Consider the following 18,863-nt stretch of genomic DNA (forward strand, 5'->3'; position numbering starts at 1 on the left):
ATGACATAATTCAATAAATAATAACTTGTGTTTATTTATTTCTTTTGAAGTCTCTTTGCACATTCTTTGTCAATTTTGACAGTTTCTCTTCAAGTAAATTACCGCCATTTACTATAAAGTAAAATATACCACTTATAAAACCTTTGTCGTTTTTACATCTTCTCCATGTAAGACATGCATCAATTCACTTTAGTACTAATAATATGGTATTAATAATTATAAATATCGAGATTAATTATTAGAAATAACGGCTCCCGGGACTTTACAAAAGAAATAATAGCTCTTAAGCGAAATCCAATGATGCGAACAGCAGCGCTACAAATGTGTTTGCAATCAATTAATTTATCAATAGAATACAGGGTTCTGGATATAGCATCGGACAAACGACCACTTACCAATATTTACAACTTCTCTGAGTTATGACGAGGTTTTATTTTATTTTTGTTGCATGAGAAGCAGGATTTTTGTTGAAAATTCCTTATTGTTGTGAATCATGATTAAGTCAGAGTTAGTTACGTCTGTTACATGTCCGTCTTTTAGGGAGATAAGAGAAGACAAAGTCAAAAGGTATGTTTTATAACACTTATTGCAGTTTGGTGTTTTTTGCTTGTTATTTTATTTTTTTATGGCACTTTTTACTAGTTATTTAATAGTTCTGATTATTCGTATCATTTGGAATAGAAGATAAAAGCACGTGAATCCTATAATTAAGCGAAATTGAAAGTTTTATTGTAGATTTAAAAAAAAAAAAAAAAAAAAAGTAGTACAAAATTCTTTTTAACGTAAATAGCCGATGGTGTCGTTACAGTTTTTTTTCCAGTGTAGTAATATAATCATAAAAAAAACTCCTGTCAGTAAAAAGTATCTTCTTAAGTTTCTTATGCACGAAGAAGGCTACTGGCTTTAACATCATTTAATTTAAAAATCGAAATCGAACGAAATAGTTTAAAATTATCTCATATGGTGCTTCCAAATGGTCTTGTAGAACTGTCCACTGATTTTAATGCCCCATTTATGGCCATTATGTTTTCTGGCCTGTGCGTCTGTTCTTCCGTCCGTCCGTTCGTCCGTTCGTCTCGCTTCAGGTTAAAGTTTTGGTTAAAGTTTTTGGTCGAGGTACTTTTTGATGAGGTCCAATCAACTTGAAACTTAGTATGCATGTTCCCTATGATATGATCTTTCTAATTTAAATGCCAAATTAGAGATTTCCCCCCATTTTCACGGTCAACTGAACATAGAAAATGATAGTGTGGATGGGGCATCCGTGTACTGGGAAAACATTCTTGTTCATATACATTTTTGGACTGGTGTAGTGATTTAAACTTCTTTACTGAATATGACGATGGAAGTATAACATTGGCATATTAAATAATTCCATGATATGACCATCTGTTCAATTAGTAAGAAAATAAGTGAAGTTGTGGTTGTTTGGGAGAGTTCGATTCTTCAATTAAAAAGATAAAATAAGGCAGCGCGTGTCCACAGAAAACAAAATAAATATTGTCAAAAGATAACAAGAATAAGAAATACAAAAATAAATCAACGATTAAAGGTTCAAAAATACAGTTATTAAAGGTAGAAAACCAAAACATAAAAATAAAAAAGTATAAAAGACAGAAAAGGCCTAGGGCGAGCCAATATTTCGACTTATATAAAGATGAAAGGTTGTTAAACTACAGACGAATAACAATGCGTCGACCCGATCACAAGAGAACGTAGTGACAACAGACCTGTTGATATAATACTGCTTTACAGTGAATTGGAAAAGGTATAAAAATAATAATTTAAAGGCTATATGGCACAGACGTTAGAGTTATTTACATCCTTTTATTATTTTCTGACTCATATTTTCCCTAATATAATACAGTTTGCTCCTATACCAGCACAATCAGTCGCAAAGGAAATTACATTTACAGACACTTTACTCTTTGGAGAAGAGAATCGGAATATACAAATTGATACCAATTTATCAGATTGTATGTAAGGAATAGCGGAAAATGGGCTCAAAAATTTAACTTAAAAATTGCAGAAAATAGGATCCATGCTCTTAGTTTTATTAGTTTTAAGTAGTCCCTTGTTTTATTACGAACTAATATAAATTGATACCAATGTACACGATTGTACGAGAATTAGCAACAATTCATTAAATATAGGGAAAATAGGCCCTAAAAACTTATAAAATAAAATGTGCAGAAAATATGATCCATTTCCTTAGCTTCGACCGTTTAAAGTATAGTCTCTTGTTTTACTAGAACTTGATAAGGTATAGAAATGAGTAATAAGGTCTTTAAGTGTTTAACAGATATTCCTTCATTTAGTGCTTTATGGCTTATTTCACACTAAATCAGACTAAAGGAAGCTTTATTGATTCTAATCGGGAAGTAAAATGTTTTTATTTGATAAGATTGTATAGAAAAGGGTTTGTTGAGTAGGAAATAAAACTTATTTACTATCTGTGAGTCAGAAACAAATTTTCAGACAGCAAAAACGTGATGAAATATATCGAGCTGTTCGTTTAAAATCAAAGTATTATCCAAACTTTTCATCTGAAACAACACGAGTGTTATTCATATATAACCAAGTGCAAGTCTAAAAAATGAAATCGAAATAAATAAGCAGGTATCTTTTTATGAGAGAAAACCACCACATGGGACAAAGTTGGTATATTGAAATTATAGTTTGAGATAATTTATTTTAAAAGTAACCACCCAGTACTGTTTCAAAAGTCAACAGCTTCGACTGCTGGCTCACTTTCCCTATCAAACAAGTTTCTATTTTCTGAATCTTTTAAACTGATGTAAATTTCATTTCATTTTGACGAAGTTGAAATCAGCCCTGCGAAAAGTTTACGAACGCCATCACATATGGTTGACCGTTATGGAATATCGGTTTCACAGATTATGAAGGATATGCAATTGTTCCAATTGAAATATTCAAAATTCCGTCCTCTTTTCCTCAAATGTGACCTATCGAAGCAGACTTATCACCGAGTCTGTACTTACACGAGCAACACAACGTGTGTCACATGTGGAGAAGGATCTGCTTATTCATCCGGATTACCTGAGATTACTCGTTGTTTTTTTGTGGGATTAAAAGATCACTCATTGTTGTAGTGGAATTAAATTTGTTCAGTCTGTAGTTTTCTGTGTATTGTTTTGTGAAATGGTGTGTCATTGCGTTTTGTCAGTTGGTTTCGATTTATGAGTTTGAATATTCCTCTGTTATTTACATCTTTTAAAAATCTATCAGAAGACGAAGTTAAGACCATCATAAATAAATTGCAATGTAAATCATGCGAACTTGACATTTTGCCTACGAAAGTACTTAAATCGTTCCTTAGTGAATTGTTGCCTGTTATCACAAAGTTAGTTAACTTGTCTCTTAGTCAAGGCGTCTTCCCATTAAGATGGAAGCAAGCGGTAGTCAGGCCTCTGCTGAAAAAGGCTGGTCTTGAACTAATTTACTCAAATTATAGACCAGTAAGCAACTTGTCTTTCCTGTCTAAATTAATTGAAAAATGTGCGCTATATAGACTGAATGAACACGTGAAAGATCATGATCTCCTTCCTACAAACCAATCTGCGTATCGTCAATTCCATTCGTGCGAATCGGCCCTTCTACGACTCGTTAATGACATACTCGATGGGATGGAGCATCAAGAAGTCACCGCTATGATCGCCGTTGATTTAAGTGCAGCATTCGATACTGTAGATCATAGTATTTTGATAAATGTACTCGAATATCAGTACGGTGTAAATGGAACCGCACTTAAATGGATCGATTCCTATTTGAGACCTCGAAGCTGTCGTGTAAATGTCAGCTCTACAACATCATCAGAGCGACAACTTGAGTGTAGCGTACCACAGGGAAGTTGCTTAGGTCCCTGGCTTTATTTAGTCTACGCCGGAACCCTATTCGACATTATTCCACCATCTATTACTGTGTACGGATTTGCCGACGACCATACTGCTAATAAACGTTTCGTGCCAACATTAACGAATGAGATGGATGCAATTCGTGACTTACAGGACTGCGCTGTTCTTATAAACACCTGGATGAACAGTAACAAACTAAAAATGAACAATGCAAAAACAGAGTTTATTCTCTTTGGCAGTCGACAACAACTCTCTAAATGTCAGACAAAAGAAATAATCATTTGTGGAGATGTTATAAAATCAAAAACATGTATACGGTACTTAGGAGCTTTTCTGGATGAGACTCTAAACTTCAAAGACCATATTACTAAAAAATGTAAGACAGCAATGATGAACTACTACAAAATAAAGTGCATAAGATCCTATCTATCGAAAGAAGCAACTGAAACTTTGGTCTTATCTTTGGTTATTTCACATTTAGATTATTGCAATGTTATACTTTTTGGAGTTTCACAAACTGATTTATATAAATTGCAACGTATACAGAATATGTGTGCCAAACTTGTGTTAAACCGTTCTAAGTATGACAGTGCCAAGCAAGCATTGTTTGACTTACACTGGCTTCCGATCAAAGCCAGAATTACATTTAAAATCTTAACATACATGTACAACTGTCATGTAGGTAATGCACCATCTTATTTGATCAATTTGTTAAATCCTCAAGTGTCGAAACGTTCATTAAGGTCGTCAGAGTCATCTATTGGTTGTTATGCAGTCCCATATAACAAAAAGAAAACTTTTTCAGATAGAAGCTTTAGTACTATTGGGCCAAAATTGTGGAATGAACTAGGTACAAATGTAAGAAACTCTGAATCTTTGGATATTTTTAAATGTCGGTTGAAAACATTGTATTTCCAAAATTATTTTGAACTTTTCTGACTTTTTTCTTGTGTATCACAGTATAAATTTTCAATTTTTTGGTATTGTACATACATATTGTATTTTTGTTTAGTATTTTTGTATTTTATATGTCATTTATGTACAACGCCATTGAATACATATTGTATATGTAGAAATAGGCGTTTAATTAAGTTTTCATGTTTCATGTTTCATGGTATCTTTTGCCCCTCTTTTATTGTATTTTATGATATATGTGATCAAAGAAAAAGAAAAACACAAAAAAAAATCAAAAAAAATAGTCTTCGGTATAAGTCCAAATATTAGGAAACCACTAGCTTACCAATACCATTAACAAGTGTCATATTCCTGAGTGGGAATTGACTATAGCACAGAACAGTCATTAATATTACGTGTGATCCGTATTATATCTATGAGTAATGTTCAAATAACGGAGATGATTCGCAATGATATTTTTTATTCGAAAATAAAATTCCGCTATCGCTATACTAAAAATGAGTAACCGACTTCGCCATTTCCTACAGAAACTAAGCACGAAATTGCATAGGATCATTAACATGATTGAGCAAAGGGCGAACACAATATTGTTTGCTTTGTATTAAGTTATTAGGTCAAATTCATCATTCTTCATTCAAAATTACATTTATTCACTTTAATTGGTCAGTTTTCTATATTTCATTCGCCAGACCGTCAGTAACTTAATATATTCGAAGCGAAATAATGTACTTAGTAAATAAAATACATTAAGATAAGAAGATAACAAACGTATCTTTACCAGGTGTTGTTTCAAATTATCTACTATGCACTGTTAATTAATTATTGCATAATACTAACGCTATAGAAGAACATGTGCATCCGGTATCTATATGAAATGTCAAATTAACACTGAATATCTAAATGTCTAATTATACAATACACTGTGCTAAAGAGTGTAAATTGAGACAACGATACGCCTTGTCCCCAAACATTTTAGACATAGGGTTTTAGAATTTCCTTATTGGAAATGGTGTTTTTAAACAAAATACAGAATTGACTAATTTTTCGTTTTAAAAATTCCAGTGGCAGATATTTCATACATTTTCATGACGAAATCAAATAAATACTAAATCATTTGAATAAAAGACAAATTTCATGTGTAAAGGTAGATGGGAACAGCAACCTAACGACACAAACACATAAAAGACATTTAGAGGTCTAGATACGGTTGCTTATAAATATTGCGCCTAAATCTGAGTCGCCCCGATATTTTTTTTTGTACAGTTACAACGATGCACATGGTGTACTGTTACACCTCTGTATCAGGTTACAGAAGGGTTTGGCGCCATCAAACTAGTTCAACATTTTATATGTGCCTAAACCAAAGCAAGAGCCCGTATTTCAGTAGTTGTGGTTGTTTAATGTCGGTCATATACTTGGTTTTCGTCATGTCCTCAATTAAATGCATTATGCAAATAAAGAGATATCAAGGCCGTAGCTAGGCATGTTATTTTAGTGAGGCAAAATAATTGAGCCGAGCGAAGCGAGGCGAAATTTTTTTTTGGAGGGTATGTAATGAATGGTGCAAAATCCTGCATTCTAGGCATTTTTAGAGAGTTTGATAATGTTTTGAATTTAGACACTTTTTATATAAATTTTTCATTTTTTTAGACTTTTACCAAGGATTTGTATAGTTTACTATACAAATCCTTGCTTTTACTAACACCAAATTTTTAACAACTTTATTTGAATTTATATGTAAGATAATCATCCAAATATCACTGATTTGAGTCTGCTGCCAGAACATAGAACAAACATCGATTCTGTAGAGTTTTCCAAAGTTTTCTATGGCCGGTTCAGTCAAATCGTTTCAGAATCATAATTTGTTCTGCTGATATCCTTATCGCGATGAACATGGAGCATGGCAAGACCACACAATCTCGCGCCACTCATGCATGCTCTTTTCCAAGTTTTCAGTTGTTTCAGGGCAGTCTGTGTTTCTAAAGGTAGCACATCATCATCAACACAATGATCAATGTCTTCTTCCAATTCCTTCTCCATCAGTAATCTGGTAGCAGCATCGGTAGTAATAGTTTTGTTTGCAAAAGAAGGGAAATAAGCTTTCCTGTAAGCACCATCATACAGTCGCAGTTACAAAATATTAAACTCGCTTTTATGCTGACAAAGAGTAGACAAACTAGGGATAGAATGAGATAAAATACATGTATATGATTCTATCTATAGAGTAAGTATATATGGGTACAGGATAATTGGTATGGATTTTTTGACGTTTGTACATGTAGTTCTGTAATTTCAAATTATTTCTGGAAATAGTTGGTGGTATTTTAGTTCCAGAATCTATAAATTTAGGGGTTAGGGTTTGGGGGTGTCCGATTCCGAAACCCCGAATATAAAGAAACGAAATTCCGTAGTCCCGAATAAGTAAAGACAAAATCCTGTGTTAAAGGTTCTACCATTCCTCAATAATATCAAATTGGAATATGGGATATTCTTTCAATTTTTAAAGTTAAAAAAACATGGATAAAAACAAATCCATGCATTCATGTTTCATATCATTTATATTTAATTTATCTGTAAACAGAAAGTTTAAAGTTCGTGAAATGAATACGCAGACAGGACTGCCCCCTTGCGATGCCCAGTACTTGATTTGTCAAAAGTTGGTGAAACGGCGAAATGAATACGCAGACATGACTGCCACCTTCCGAAGACCAGTACTGTATTTGTCAGTCTACTTATCGTTTTTTTTATTGTTCTAATGAAGTTATATGCTATACTCAGACTCTGTTAAAAAAAATAGTTTACTAGAATTGTTCCTTCTTTACCTTCAGTGTCAGTTTTCCTTTTTCTGCAACAGCCTGTTTTTAACTCAAGATCCATCATGATTATCGTTACTATAGGTTGATGTAATCGAGAAACATCACCCGTTGAGATGCTTAGTTATATCCAGGAAGAATAGTTTAAAACTAATGATGACAAGTTATAGAAATTAAGGTTGAGACAGAACAACAAATGACTATTATATTTATATATATGTATAAAAAAAAATAATCAGTGTCGAAATTTTAGTGAGGCAATTGCCTCACTTGCCTCAATGGTAGCTACGGCCTTGGATATGGCAAATTTACCCTGAATATTTTTTACGTATATTACAAGTGTGGACACAGATGAGTGTGGATAGTATGTATGGATGTTTGACAGTGTCTTATGACAAAATGAGTTCTATGTTTTTTCTATATGGTGTTATTAACTATGTTGCACGATGACAACCAATCTGAGCATTATGAGTGTTATTTATTAAATTTTTTATGCCCCCACCTACAATAGTAGACAGGCATTATGTTTTCTGGTCTGTGATCCGTTCGTTCGTTTGTCCCGCTTTAGGTTAAAGTTTTTGGTCAAGGTAGTTTTTGATGAAGCTGAAGTCCAATCAACTCGAAACTTAGTACACATGTTCATTATGATATGATCTTTCTAATTTTAAAGCCAAATTAGACTTTTGACCCCAATTTCACGGTCCATTGAACATAGAAAATGGAAGTGGGAGTTTCAGGTTAAAGTTTTTGGTCAAAGTAGTTTTTGATGAAGCTGAATTCCAATCAACTTGAAACTTACTACACTTGTTGCATATGATATGATCTTTCTAATTTCAAAACTCATAACTGCTCCAAAAGTAATCTGATAGAATTTCAAGCATTTTAAGCCAATATTATCAACATCTACTAATGAGTCTTAATATGTCTACATATCTAAAAAGTCATAGTATTCAAAAGGTAATGCAAAATTATTCCTTTTCATTTTTTTTGTTATATGGATACACATTTGAGTGATACATGTACCAATACAATATTTGTTGTGGTATGAAAGTGCAGTAATTAGCATTTACTGTAACTATGTTAATTCACACAAATTGAAAAATAAACAAATGAATGGACCAGATGCTCCGCAGAGCCCAGCTTTATACGACTGCAGAGGTCGAAGCCTGAACAGTTAGGGCTAGTATTGACACAACATTCAAGCTGGAAACAGCTCTGAGTTTGAATTGTGATTAAATAGATGACACAGCTTAGGTTTCTGACACAGAATGAATGTGGTCTAATGAACTTAAATATTTGTTTTGCTTTTGTGTTAGGAGCAATTCACTATGCTGCTGAATATTAATCCTTTCAAACAAAAATATCTAAAGAAATTTTCTTTTTAATTTCTGAAATGAGAAACATTTAGAGGAGACAAACTTCAGTTAAGAGATCAGAAACTAAAAAAATGTATAATTTTTCCATTTGTAAAAGGGCATACCCTAGAAAGTGCTTGCAATCACTGAATGGTTATTAATGACTGCTTTAATTTATCAGTTGGTAATAAAGTGAATATTGCATTGTATATTGTATAATTGATTTAAGTTGACTGAACAAAGAAAGATAACTCCAATTTTCAAAGAAAATTTCATAAAGCATTGGTATTAGGTAATTCAAGAACCATTCTGGACAAACTCCAATTTAGGGTCTTGAATTTACAAAAATGTTTGTTTTTGGTCCGTAATTATTAGACTGTTTGTCCCATAACCCACACAATATATCCGAACCTTCTACTTATGGTATTAAACATTGTGGTACAATTTCAGAACAATTGAAATACTTATACACAACTTTTTAAACCGACATTAGATTAAAGCTTGTTTTGGGCACCTTTGTACCCCTTATTCCTAAACCTTAGGGACCATAACCCCCAAAATCAATCCCAAGCTTCCTTTTGTGGTTATAAACGTTGTGTTATAATTTTGTTGATTTCTGTTGACTTATAATAAAGTTATTATCCAGAAACCATCTTTCGGACAGGATACCAATTTACGACCCCAAATTTTTTGTGGTTGTATAAAAATGTTGAACATGTGCAATGAAGTATAGTTTTAGAAATCGATTAGGGAGCTACCATTTGATTTTTATGGGGGGGGGGGGGGGGGGGCTAGGATGAAAAATTTTGTCCTGCCTTTTTTTTTAGTTGTAATCTCTGTCCTGCCTTTTTATTTTTCAGTCTATTCGGTCCTGCCTCTTTTTTTCTTAGCTTATCCTGACTTTTTTACAACAATTGTCATCCTGCCTTTTTTTTTTTGGCCAAGTTACTCATCCTGCCTTTTTTTTTTACTCAAAATCCTGTCCTGCCTTTTTTTTCAAATTTCATCCTAGCTCCCCCCATAAAAATCAAATGGTAGCTCCCTTAGACTGGATAGGCCTTATAATTTTTTTCCCTCCAAATTGAAGGACCGTTTACACTCAGGGCCGAGTCATCAGCAGGCAATACAGATGTATTAAAACAACCTAGCATCATATTGCTAGTAGTGGGAGTAGCATTGTCCGGTAAATTTGTTCCCACTTTTTTTTATAAAATGTATGGTTCAAATCAAAATAGAATGCTTTTATCTCCTCACCTGAATACTTACATTGTACATAGAGATGATACTACTTTGACAAATCCTTGTCCATTAGAGTTGTCTGTCAAATCTTAATTTCACAAAGAATGAATTGCATAACAATGAACTGAGCTCAAAGCAAAGTACTTTAATAATACACTTAGACAAAGAGCTAAATCCAGTGATATACTTTGTACTACAGGTCCTTCATGACCATCCATCCACCCAAACCATATCTCAATAACATTCCATACTACATGATTGGATTCAGAAGTCCTGAAAAAGACATGACTTTTTTTATCTTGTTTTAAGTATATATGCACAGGTTAAACCTTTATTGTGGATATAATCATTCAGTATCTAGCAACTATCAATTTGCTTCATGCACATATTGATATAGGTTGATTGCTCCTCTGTTGGAAATTAGAACACACCTCCATCTAATTTTAGTCAACTGACGAAGAAAAATTCAAAACTATATAAAATGTTATCTAAGACTTGTCAGTGTCTATTTCCTTTGCCACTGAATAAGATTCCATATTTACAACCAATGAAAATCAAATATCCCTCTAATAGACTTAGCATTGAAATCGTTTTCTAAAATGGTAGTTATGTGGAACCTAGAACTAAAAAAATTGAAACAATATATCTTAAATATTTCAAATGCATGTACATTTAATAATTCTCCAAAATTCACTTTATTTTTCCTTTTTTGGTTTTCTGTTGGAGACTGTATATTGACCTCTATGTAGCCTTTTCAACTTATAAAAGGGGGGATACATTTCCATAGAATTAAACTTTTCTGAAAGAATTGATTCCATTTATTTTCAATAAACAATAAATATTGAAGTCTATAACAGGCATCTAGGAACAGGCTCAACATTATTTCTAAACATGTATTAATATATACCAAAATGTGGACAAACCTACATTAAATATTCTACTTCAACGACTTTAATTAGTGGAGTAGATCAAATTAAAAAGTCACAATGGTTAAAAACTCCAATGGCAGTCTTTCCTGCTAAAATCTTGATGTGTAGAATGTGATATACCATTTTTGGGTCTATATACTGTCCTTTAAATTTAGGTCATTTTGACACGGCAAAATATGAAAAAAAATGTAAACTATGGTCTGGAAAGCACACAGTTTGTGATATTTTAAGGTATCTTTACTAAGAAAACCTGCAAATCTCGTTGGCAGATCCAGAACTTTTCAAAAAGGTGTGGGGGCTCTGATGGACCAGAGGGTTGCCCACTCCCATCAAGCTTCAATGATTTCTTACATATATGTCATAAGCTAAATTTCCCCCACCCCCTTGGTCTGTCTATGCATCTGTTTATCGTTCTGCGAAATAGTACTAATACTAATTTTTCCCCTCCCTTACCTGGCCCTAGACAGTTGCTTACCTTTGTAAACATTTTATAATTATAGTCAGGTATATATTGATTGAGAGTAACTTACATAGTAGTTAATGGGACTCTTTTTCATACGGTTCAGTGAAATATAATACGGCAAATATATACCTGTACATACTATCCGCATAACACAGAAATCTGATAGATTTTCACTCCTCTGGGAAAAATCAACCTGTGAAATGAAATACCATGCCTGGAAAAAAATTACCGGGACAAATTATCCTCAGGATAAAATATCACAGAGGACGAAATAAACCGTTACATTACATGAGAAGCCGGTTTGGTTACAAATAATTATGTCACGTGAAGGCGCACTGACGTCACAATTTGCATTAATTTTGCAATACACTACAGTTCACTCATACAGAACCCATTATCATGCAAACATGCAACGTGAATGTGATTGGTTATCAAATAATACAGAATTTATGCACGTACAGTTAATATAGAAGAAATTAGTTCATCAAATGTGAGTTTGTGATCTTGTGGTTAAGACCGATGGCTACAGTGCTGAAAGTCCTGAGTTAGATTCTCACTTGGGGTGCTAAAAATATCAGTACATCAGAAGGGTAATTTTCACCCTCTCACACACATCTTTGTTAATGTTCCGGGATTGTTGAAAACTTGCATATTCATCAATATTTGATTTTGTGGTTTTAACAATCCAGACAGACAAATAGCAATAAGGTGTTTAGGAAAACATGACCTAAAACCTCCTTCATATATGACAAAAATACATGGGAACTCATATTGAATGGTCAAATGTGTTCAATATGAAAATTGAAATTAAGATGGTAAAATCAAATATTAGCCGTTACTGTAAATGGACTTAAAGTATGACTTTTCAGCAAATTTAAAGGGAAATGACACGGAAGGGGCCAAATAGTGTTCAAGGGGAGCAAATGCTATTTAAATTAGTATGCAGGTTCAAATTATTGTGTCATGAAAACGGGAAATGAGGTCTGTCGTGAAAACGGGAAATGGGGTTCTGCAGGACCCCGGAAATGACAAAAAAATGAAAATTGCTCATGTACATAGTGTAAGCGGGATATGGGAATCTGACAAAACAGTAAGTGGGATCTGGGATCAGAACACCCCCCCCCCCCCCCCCCCCCCCCCCCCCAATGAGACCCCCTTATGTAGATTTACCTTCTAATTCTATATAAAAAAAACACAACTAAGAACTACGTTTAATTCACTTTGACTACTGATATGCAAACCTAGAAATATTTCATAAAATAGTGATTGAAAGATTCATAACACTTTGAAAGGATAATTCAGACACGTGTTACGCGGGGAGCATGTTTTAAATTTGTTTACAAATAATAATGTCACGTGATCGGGCACTGACCTCAAGTTGCATCGCCCTTACAATTCACTAATACATGACCATTTTCATGCAAACATGCAACGTGAATGTGATTGGTTATCATATAATACAGAAATAATGCATGCACAGTTTAAGAAGAAATTAGTTCAATAAATCGATGCGATTTTCACTTTTGACACGAATAGGTCGGGTTGACATTACTGTCATCGGAGATAATATTGAGATAAATGGGATAAAACGGACCGTTAAAAAGGTCTAGAGGAGCACATCAGTAGAACCTTAACATTAATAAGTAATACTTACCAAAATTTCTCTAATTAAAGAACTATATAACTGAAATTTCACAAAGATAACGGTAAACATTTTGTTGATGGTGATGATGCTATTATCGATCCGTTGAATTCAGGGTCAACGGAATTTTTTGCGTTGCGTTTAAATCATTGAGGCCATCTATTTTTATTGCGGGTTCCACATATATAAATCGGAATTAAAGAAAAAATGGAATGTTGTTAGCAGAATCAAAACAGAAATGATGAACATTGCAACATTTTCAGCAAAATATAAATAGGATGGAGGATCTGTGTATTCACATTATTTGTAAAACTCTCCTTATTCATGTGAAGCGTGTGCTTTACATCGAGGCTTGCTATGCTTATCATTGACGCCACAGTACTTCAACCAATCAGACAATGTTTATTTTGGGCATTTGACTTTTTTTAACTCAGATTTTGGAATATTTTAATCGAAATTATAGAAAAATGGAATGTTGTTAGTACATATAAAATAGAAAATGATGAATACTTTTAGCTAAAGATAATTTGGATGGGGGTTCTGTGTATTCACATTATTTGCACAACTCTCCTTACTGATGCCATATTTTGGAATTTCCGTGACCTAAATGGTTCGCGAAAATTAATATTTTTATATATAGTATAGTAATCACAATGTTGTGAAGTTCAAATGGAATTTGAATATTTCTTTATGATTGCAATAGTAATTATAAAAACGACGTACAACATAAAAATTTCGCGATTATAGTATTGGTAGTCTTTTCTACACGCTTGTGCTGCTATGTAATAAAATGTTGAATCCCGATGAAGCCTTAGCCTCATTGTATATTACTATATTATTTAGAATTAAGACGATTTGAGTTTCAACTTTTATTTTTCTTCGGCTTTCTTTTCGACGTTCTTCAATAACTATAATCTAATTTTGTTGAGACAATGCAGGGGTTGCAGATCTCCAAACATCCGTCCCTATTCTATATATAACCCGTAACCTTACATTGGCTAACTAACTAATTTACGTTTTGTCTATTTCGTTCGTTATCTTTGCGACATATTTATGTGTTGCTCGTCTCAGCATGCATTCTATAAGAATTCCAACATTTTAACATAGTAATGCGTGGTTTGAAGATGGAACCATTAGAGTCATTAGCTTTTAGCCATCACAAAGCTATACTAGTTAATTAAAACCATGTTAACCATGTAATCATTGCGAAGACCAGAGTAACGTCGTTAAATAAATAGATATTGTAATTTTTCTACTGTTTCTGACAATAAGGCGAAAACATATTGCCCAAATGTCTTCGAAGTATTTTGTCTATTCACATGTTACTTCGCAGCAATAAATCAGACTATTTGAGTGTAGCTTAAGATGATTTTTCCCTCCAGAACATATGCACAGCAATAGCAGAAGGTAGGTTCCATTTTATCTCTTTATCACTCACGTGTTTAGTGCATAATATAAAACTATACCTGTAGTTTCGATTTAGAATCAAGGGGTATCGAGGCAGTAGCATCGAGGTCTTTTACAAGTATCATAATTACTCTGGAACAAGATATTTGAAAACTTGTGTAAAAAATCTCAGCTTGAAAAACATACTCAATTCATATCTATGTCAGTGCTCTTAACATATTACTATGATAAAGATATTTTAAGAGCCTCTCATGTATACATCAATGTTAAAACATCATTCGATATACAAAACAAGAACCGTTTTCTGAATATAGGACTAATATCCTGCCAACACTGAGTAAAACAACTATTTATATATAAGCTGCAACTTAAACAGGTTTGGAGTATTGAAATTTTTGAATAGGCAGGACTTATGATAATTATAAAACAATATATGAAGATTAATCCCAATCTTAACAGTATTTTATTGGATAAACTTAGGGAGAAGGAATGGTGCGCTATTTGAATAATTTCCAATAATATCCAAGCCGGGAGTTAAATGATACGACCTTGTTACCTTTGACATGTATGTCATCTAAAACTTTAACCCGACCCTCTTCTGTAAATGTTTAACAGAGCTAAATGAAGGTTACTAAAATTCAAACGGTATTCGAAACTGTCTAACTAGTGTTCATCTACTCGACAATAATAAATCAATTGGTTGGTGTAGAGGTTTGTGCCAGTCAAAAGGTTATTCTAGCTCTATATCTTTTATTATTGAGGTCAAAGATCAAGATCAAATAAAAAGAAAACTAGAAATATATACGCAACATATCACAATAGAGTTATGCATTTACATAGACAATATTATATGGATGAAGGTAGAAGATATGGTTAATGTCATAGCGGACTTCTAACATGTTTGCGAAGCCTGAACGCAAAATAAAAATTTAAACGAACTTAAGCATTATAGTTTCTTAATGTTATAATGGTGGGTATTTTGTCTTATTATTTAGAGAAAGTCAGTACATTGTATAACAGTTATATAAACTTGGTTCTTTTAACTTTCCAATATCATGACAAGTTGGAAATGGTATTTGAAAGATTTTACTTCCTTTGTGGACAAGACTCCAGTATTAAAAGAGAGTATCAAAAGTGTTGCATGTACTTTTAAATGCTGTGAATGCACTGCACACTTTTTTCGATGGAAGATAAAAACACCACGAAGCAGAACAGTTCTATTACCTTATCTGTATAAATAATTGCAATCTTTAATGAGACAAGAAACAAGTTATGTAGTCGGTACTTTATCATTGACGTAATAGAATAAATTTTGAAAAATTATCCAGCAAGATAATATTTTTTTTATTCAATCTATAGCAACAAGTTAACCTGAGATTAATAGATACAATTAAGAAAATGTGGTGTGAGCGTCAATGAGACAACTCTCCATCACAATTTGTAAATGTTAACCATGAAAGGCATGTTTCGGCAGAAACTCATATAGATGGCGTGAAAAAAGGATATGGTACCACGGACCACGTCTCAATATGTAAACTACGAATTTGTAGTCGAGTTCTGTCCTAGGATGAGCCGTTATGCCAAAAAAAAAAACCCAACCATTTAACAGAAATCGTATTATTTTTATACAGAAATCTTCAAAGCCGATAAGAAAAAAATAAAACACTTGTGAGAAATTGCGTCAATTGAGCTAGTCGCCTACCACAATAGAAGTACTTCGGTCATATCAAAGCTGTTTTTATTAAATAGCAATAATATATTTATAAATAGATCAATCTGAAAGAGAAATCTCTGATGTTACGTAAGATGTGCTATTGTTTGTCCCTATTCTACTTTAAAGTTGTAGTAAAATGAATTAGTTTCATTCGTTTCTCTCGTGAGGCGACAACGAGCACTACAGTACAAGGATGCTAAACGATTAGGCTTTTACATGTCTGATATGCATGTTTTACTACTGTATATTTAATGATTATGTAGGGGTTTCGTATACTTTAGAGTTGAATCATTGGATGTTGTACGTTTAATAGTCAATGTTTAAAACAATGAGGACGAGAGTATAAATTGACCTATGAAGCCTCAAATCAAAGTCCAGCCTGTTTTTAAAGCAAAGTCAGTTCTAACTGGTCCTTGGCTTCAAACTATTTGGCTTTAAGCGTTTCAAAATTATGATTGTTATTTGAAGATATACTTTCAACGATAAAAGCCTTTCTTTAATCTGAACAGACATAAATTCAAATCCATTTATTTTAACTATATTAGGGGCATGGCAATAGTATAGTTGATGTTTGTAACTTGAAACTTTGGGGGAAAATAGATATATATATATATATGTTTATTTAAAGTTTTCTAATAATTGATCTATAGACGAGGTTTTTTCCTCCTCATTGTATATATTTGTTCCTTGCAGATATCGTTTATCAATATGCAGCAAACATTTACATATTATAAATAGTATCAGTATAATAAATTTCAAATGCAATTTCTTCGATAAAAAAGAGAGTAAAGAAAGCGATTATTTGATTATCTGCAAAAACATGAACAGAATGACGTAATTTTGAAGATAATTTTAAATAATATATAATTGTAGTTGAACTGAAAACAGATTTTAGTGAGTTTGGTTTCCGAATTGAACAAGCTATTGATTTGGTATCCGGTGCATAATACCTGTCTCAAATTTTTTATCCCGACTATTCTTTTTTTGAAAATCTGTAATCAAATACAGGAAACAATACTGTTTTAGAGTTACCATTCATACCACAGGTATATGTTGTTTAAGTTTCATGATGTAAAATATATAGAATATGATATTCTTATGGAAACATATACATTAATACCAACTCAATAACTACAAGGAATGTATGTATGGAAAAATTATCATTCTCATAGAAACATTGAACTTTTAAGATAACAAGATAAAAAGCAAGAATTACCAAAAATATTGGACAGCATTTAAAGACCACCCAACAACCATACAACACCATGCAGTGAACTGAAACATAACGTTTGAGCTATCTACAAAGTATACTGATTATATGTAGATAACCATATAAATCAACTATTTACAGTGATAGATCCGATGAATGTTATACCCCTACCACTTTATGTTACTGTCTCGAAGTGGCCGAGCAAATCTAACCGTGCCCGTCATTCCCTACCACTTTATGTTACTGTCTCGAAGTGGCCGAGCAAATCTAACCGTGCCCGTCATTCCATTATAATCAAACGGTTGACAACGACTGTATATATTGATTTTAATAAAACATTTTCAAGATCAAGGTAAACCTTCATCTATAAATAATGCTTTTATGATAGACATTGAATCACAATTAAAGCTATTAGAAAATAATATAGACTTCAAAGCTGAAACAGATGCTCCAATATCTTGTTCAGAAGTAAATAAGGTAATCAGAGGACTAAAACTTCAAAAGTCTGCTGGACCTGATAGAATTATAAATGAAATAATTAAAACCTCAAATCAAGTAATAATTAAGTCAATTGTTAAAATATTTAATTTAATTCTAAAAACGGGTATATACCCAAAATCATGGAAGGACTCGTATATAATCGCACTTCATAAGAAGGGAGACAAATCTGATCCCAATAATTACAGAGGTATATCTTTAATCAGTAATCTTCCTAAAATATTCAATGCTGTACTTAATAATAGACTAATCACAGTTGTGGATAAACAGCTGAAAAACTGTCAATTTGGCTTCAGAGAAAAGCACAGAACTGCTGACAGTATTTTTATATTAAAATCTTTAATTAATAAATATTATACAAAAAAATAACAAAAAAATATATGCATGCTTCATTGACTTAAGAAAGGCATTTGACTCTGTATGGAGAACAGCCCTTCTGTATAAATTATGCAAAATGGGAGTAGGAAAGTCTTTTTACAGAGTAATAAAACAACAATATTTAAATACCAAATCCTCTTTAAAACATAAAGATTACATTTCTGACTATTTTGACATTACTAGAGGTGTGAAACAAGGGGATTCATTAAGTCCTACTTTGTTCAACATTTTTATAAATGATATCACTAAAGGTTTGGAAGATGACAACTCAAGTCCTTTGGAGCTTATAAATAGTAAACTAGGCTCCCTCCTGTTTGCTGATGATCTGCTTTTACTATCAGAATCTAATGAGGGTCTCCAAAATAGTCTAAATAAAGTTTCCATGTTTTGTGAAAACTGGCAGCTTTCTCTAAACATAAATAAAA

General features: G+C 32.8%; 1 protein-coding gene across 1 annotated transcript in view; it reads left to right on the forward strand.

The window, feature by feature from the left end:
• The first annotated feature begins 347 nt into the window (after positions 1 to 347).
• LOC139516682 (tyrosine-protein kinase Fyn-like) overlaps positions 348 to 18,863 on the forward strand; it is a 67,975-nt gene continuing 49,459 nt past the window's right edge. Inside the window, exon 1 of the mRNA XM_071306910.1 lies at positions 348 to 567. Coding sequence (XP_071163011.1) covers positions 494 to 567 — 74 coding nt within the window. The 5' untranslated portion in view covers positions 348 to 493. The remainder of the gene's footprint in view (positions 568 to 18,863) is intronic.

The sequence above is a fragment of the Mytilus edulis genome, chromosome 3 (genome assembly GCF_963676685.1).
Source record: "Mytilus edulis chromosome 3, xbMytEdul2.2, whole genome shotgun sequence".
Taxonomy (NCBI): Eukaryota; Metazoa; Mollusca; class Bivalvia; order Mytilida; family Mytilidae; genus Mytilus; species Mytilus edulis.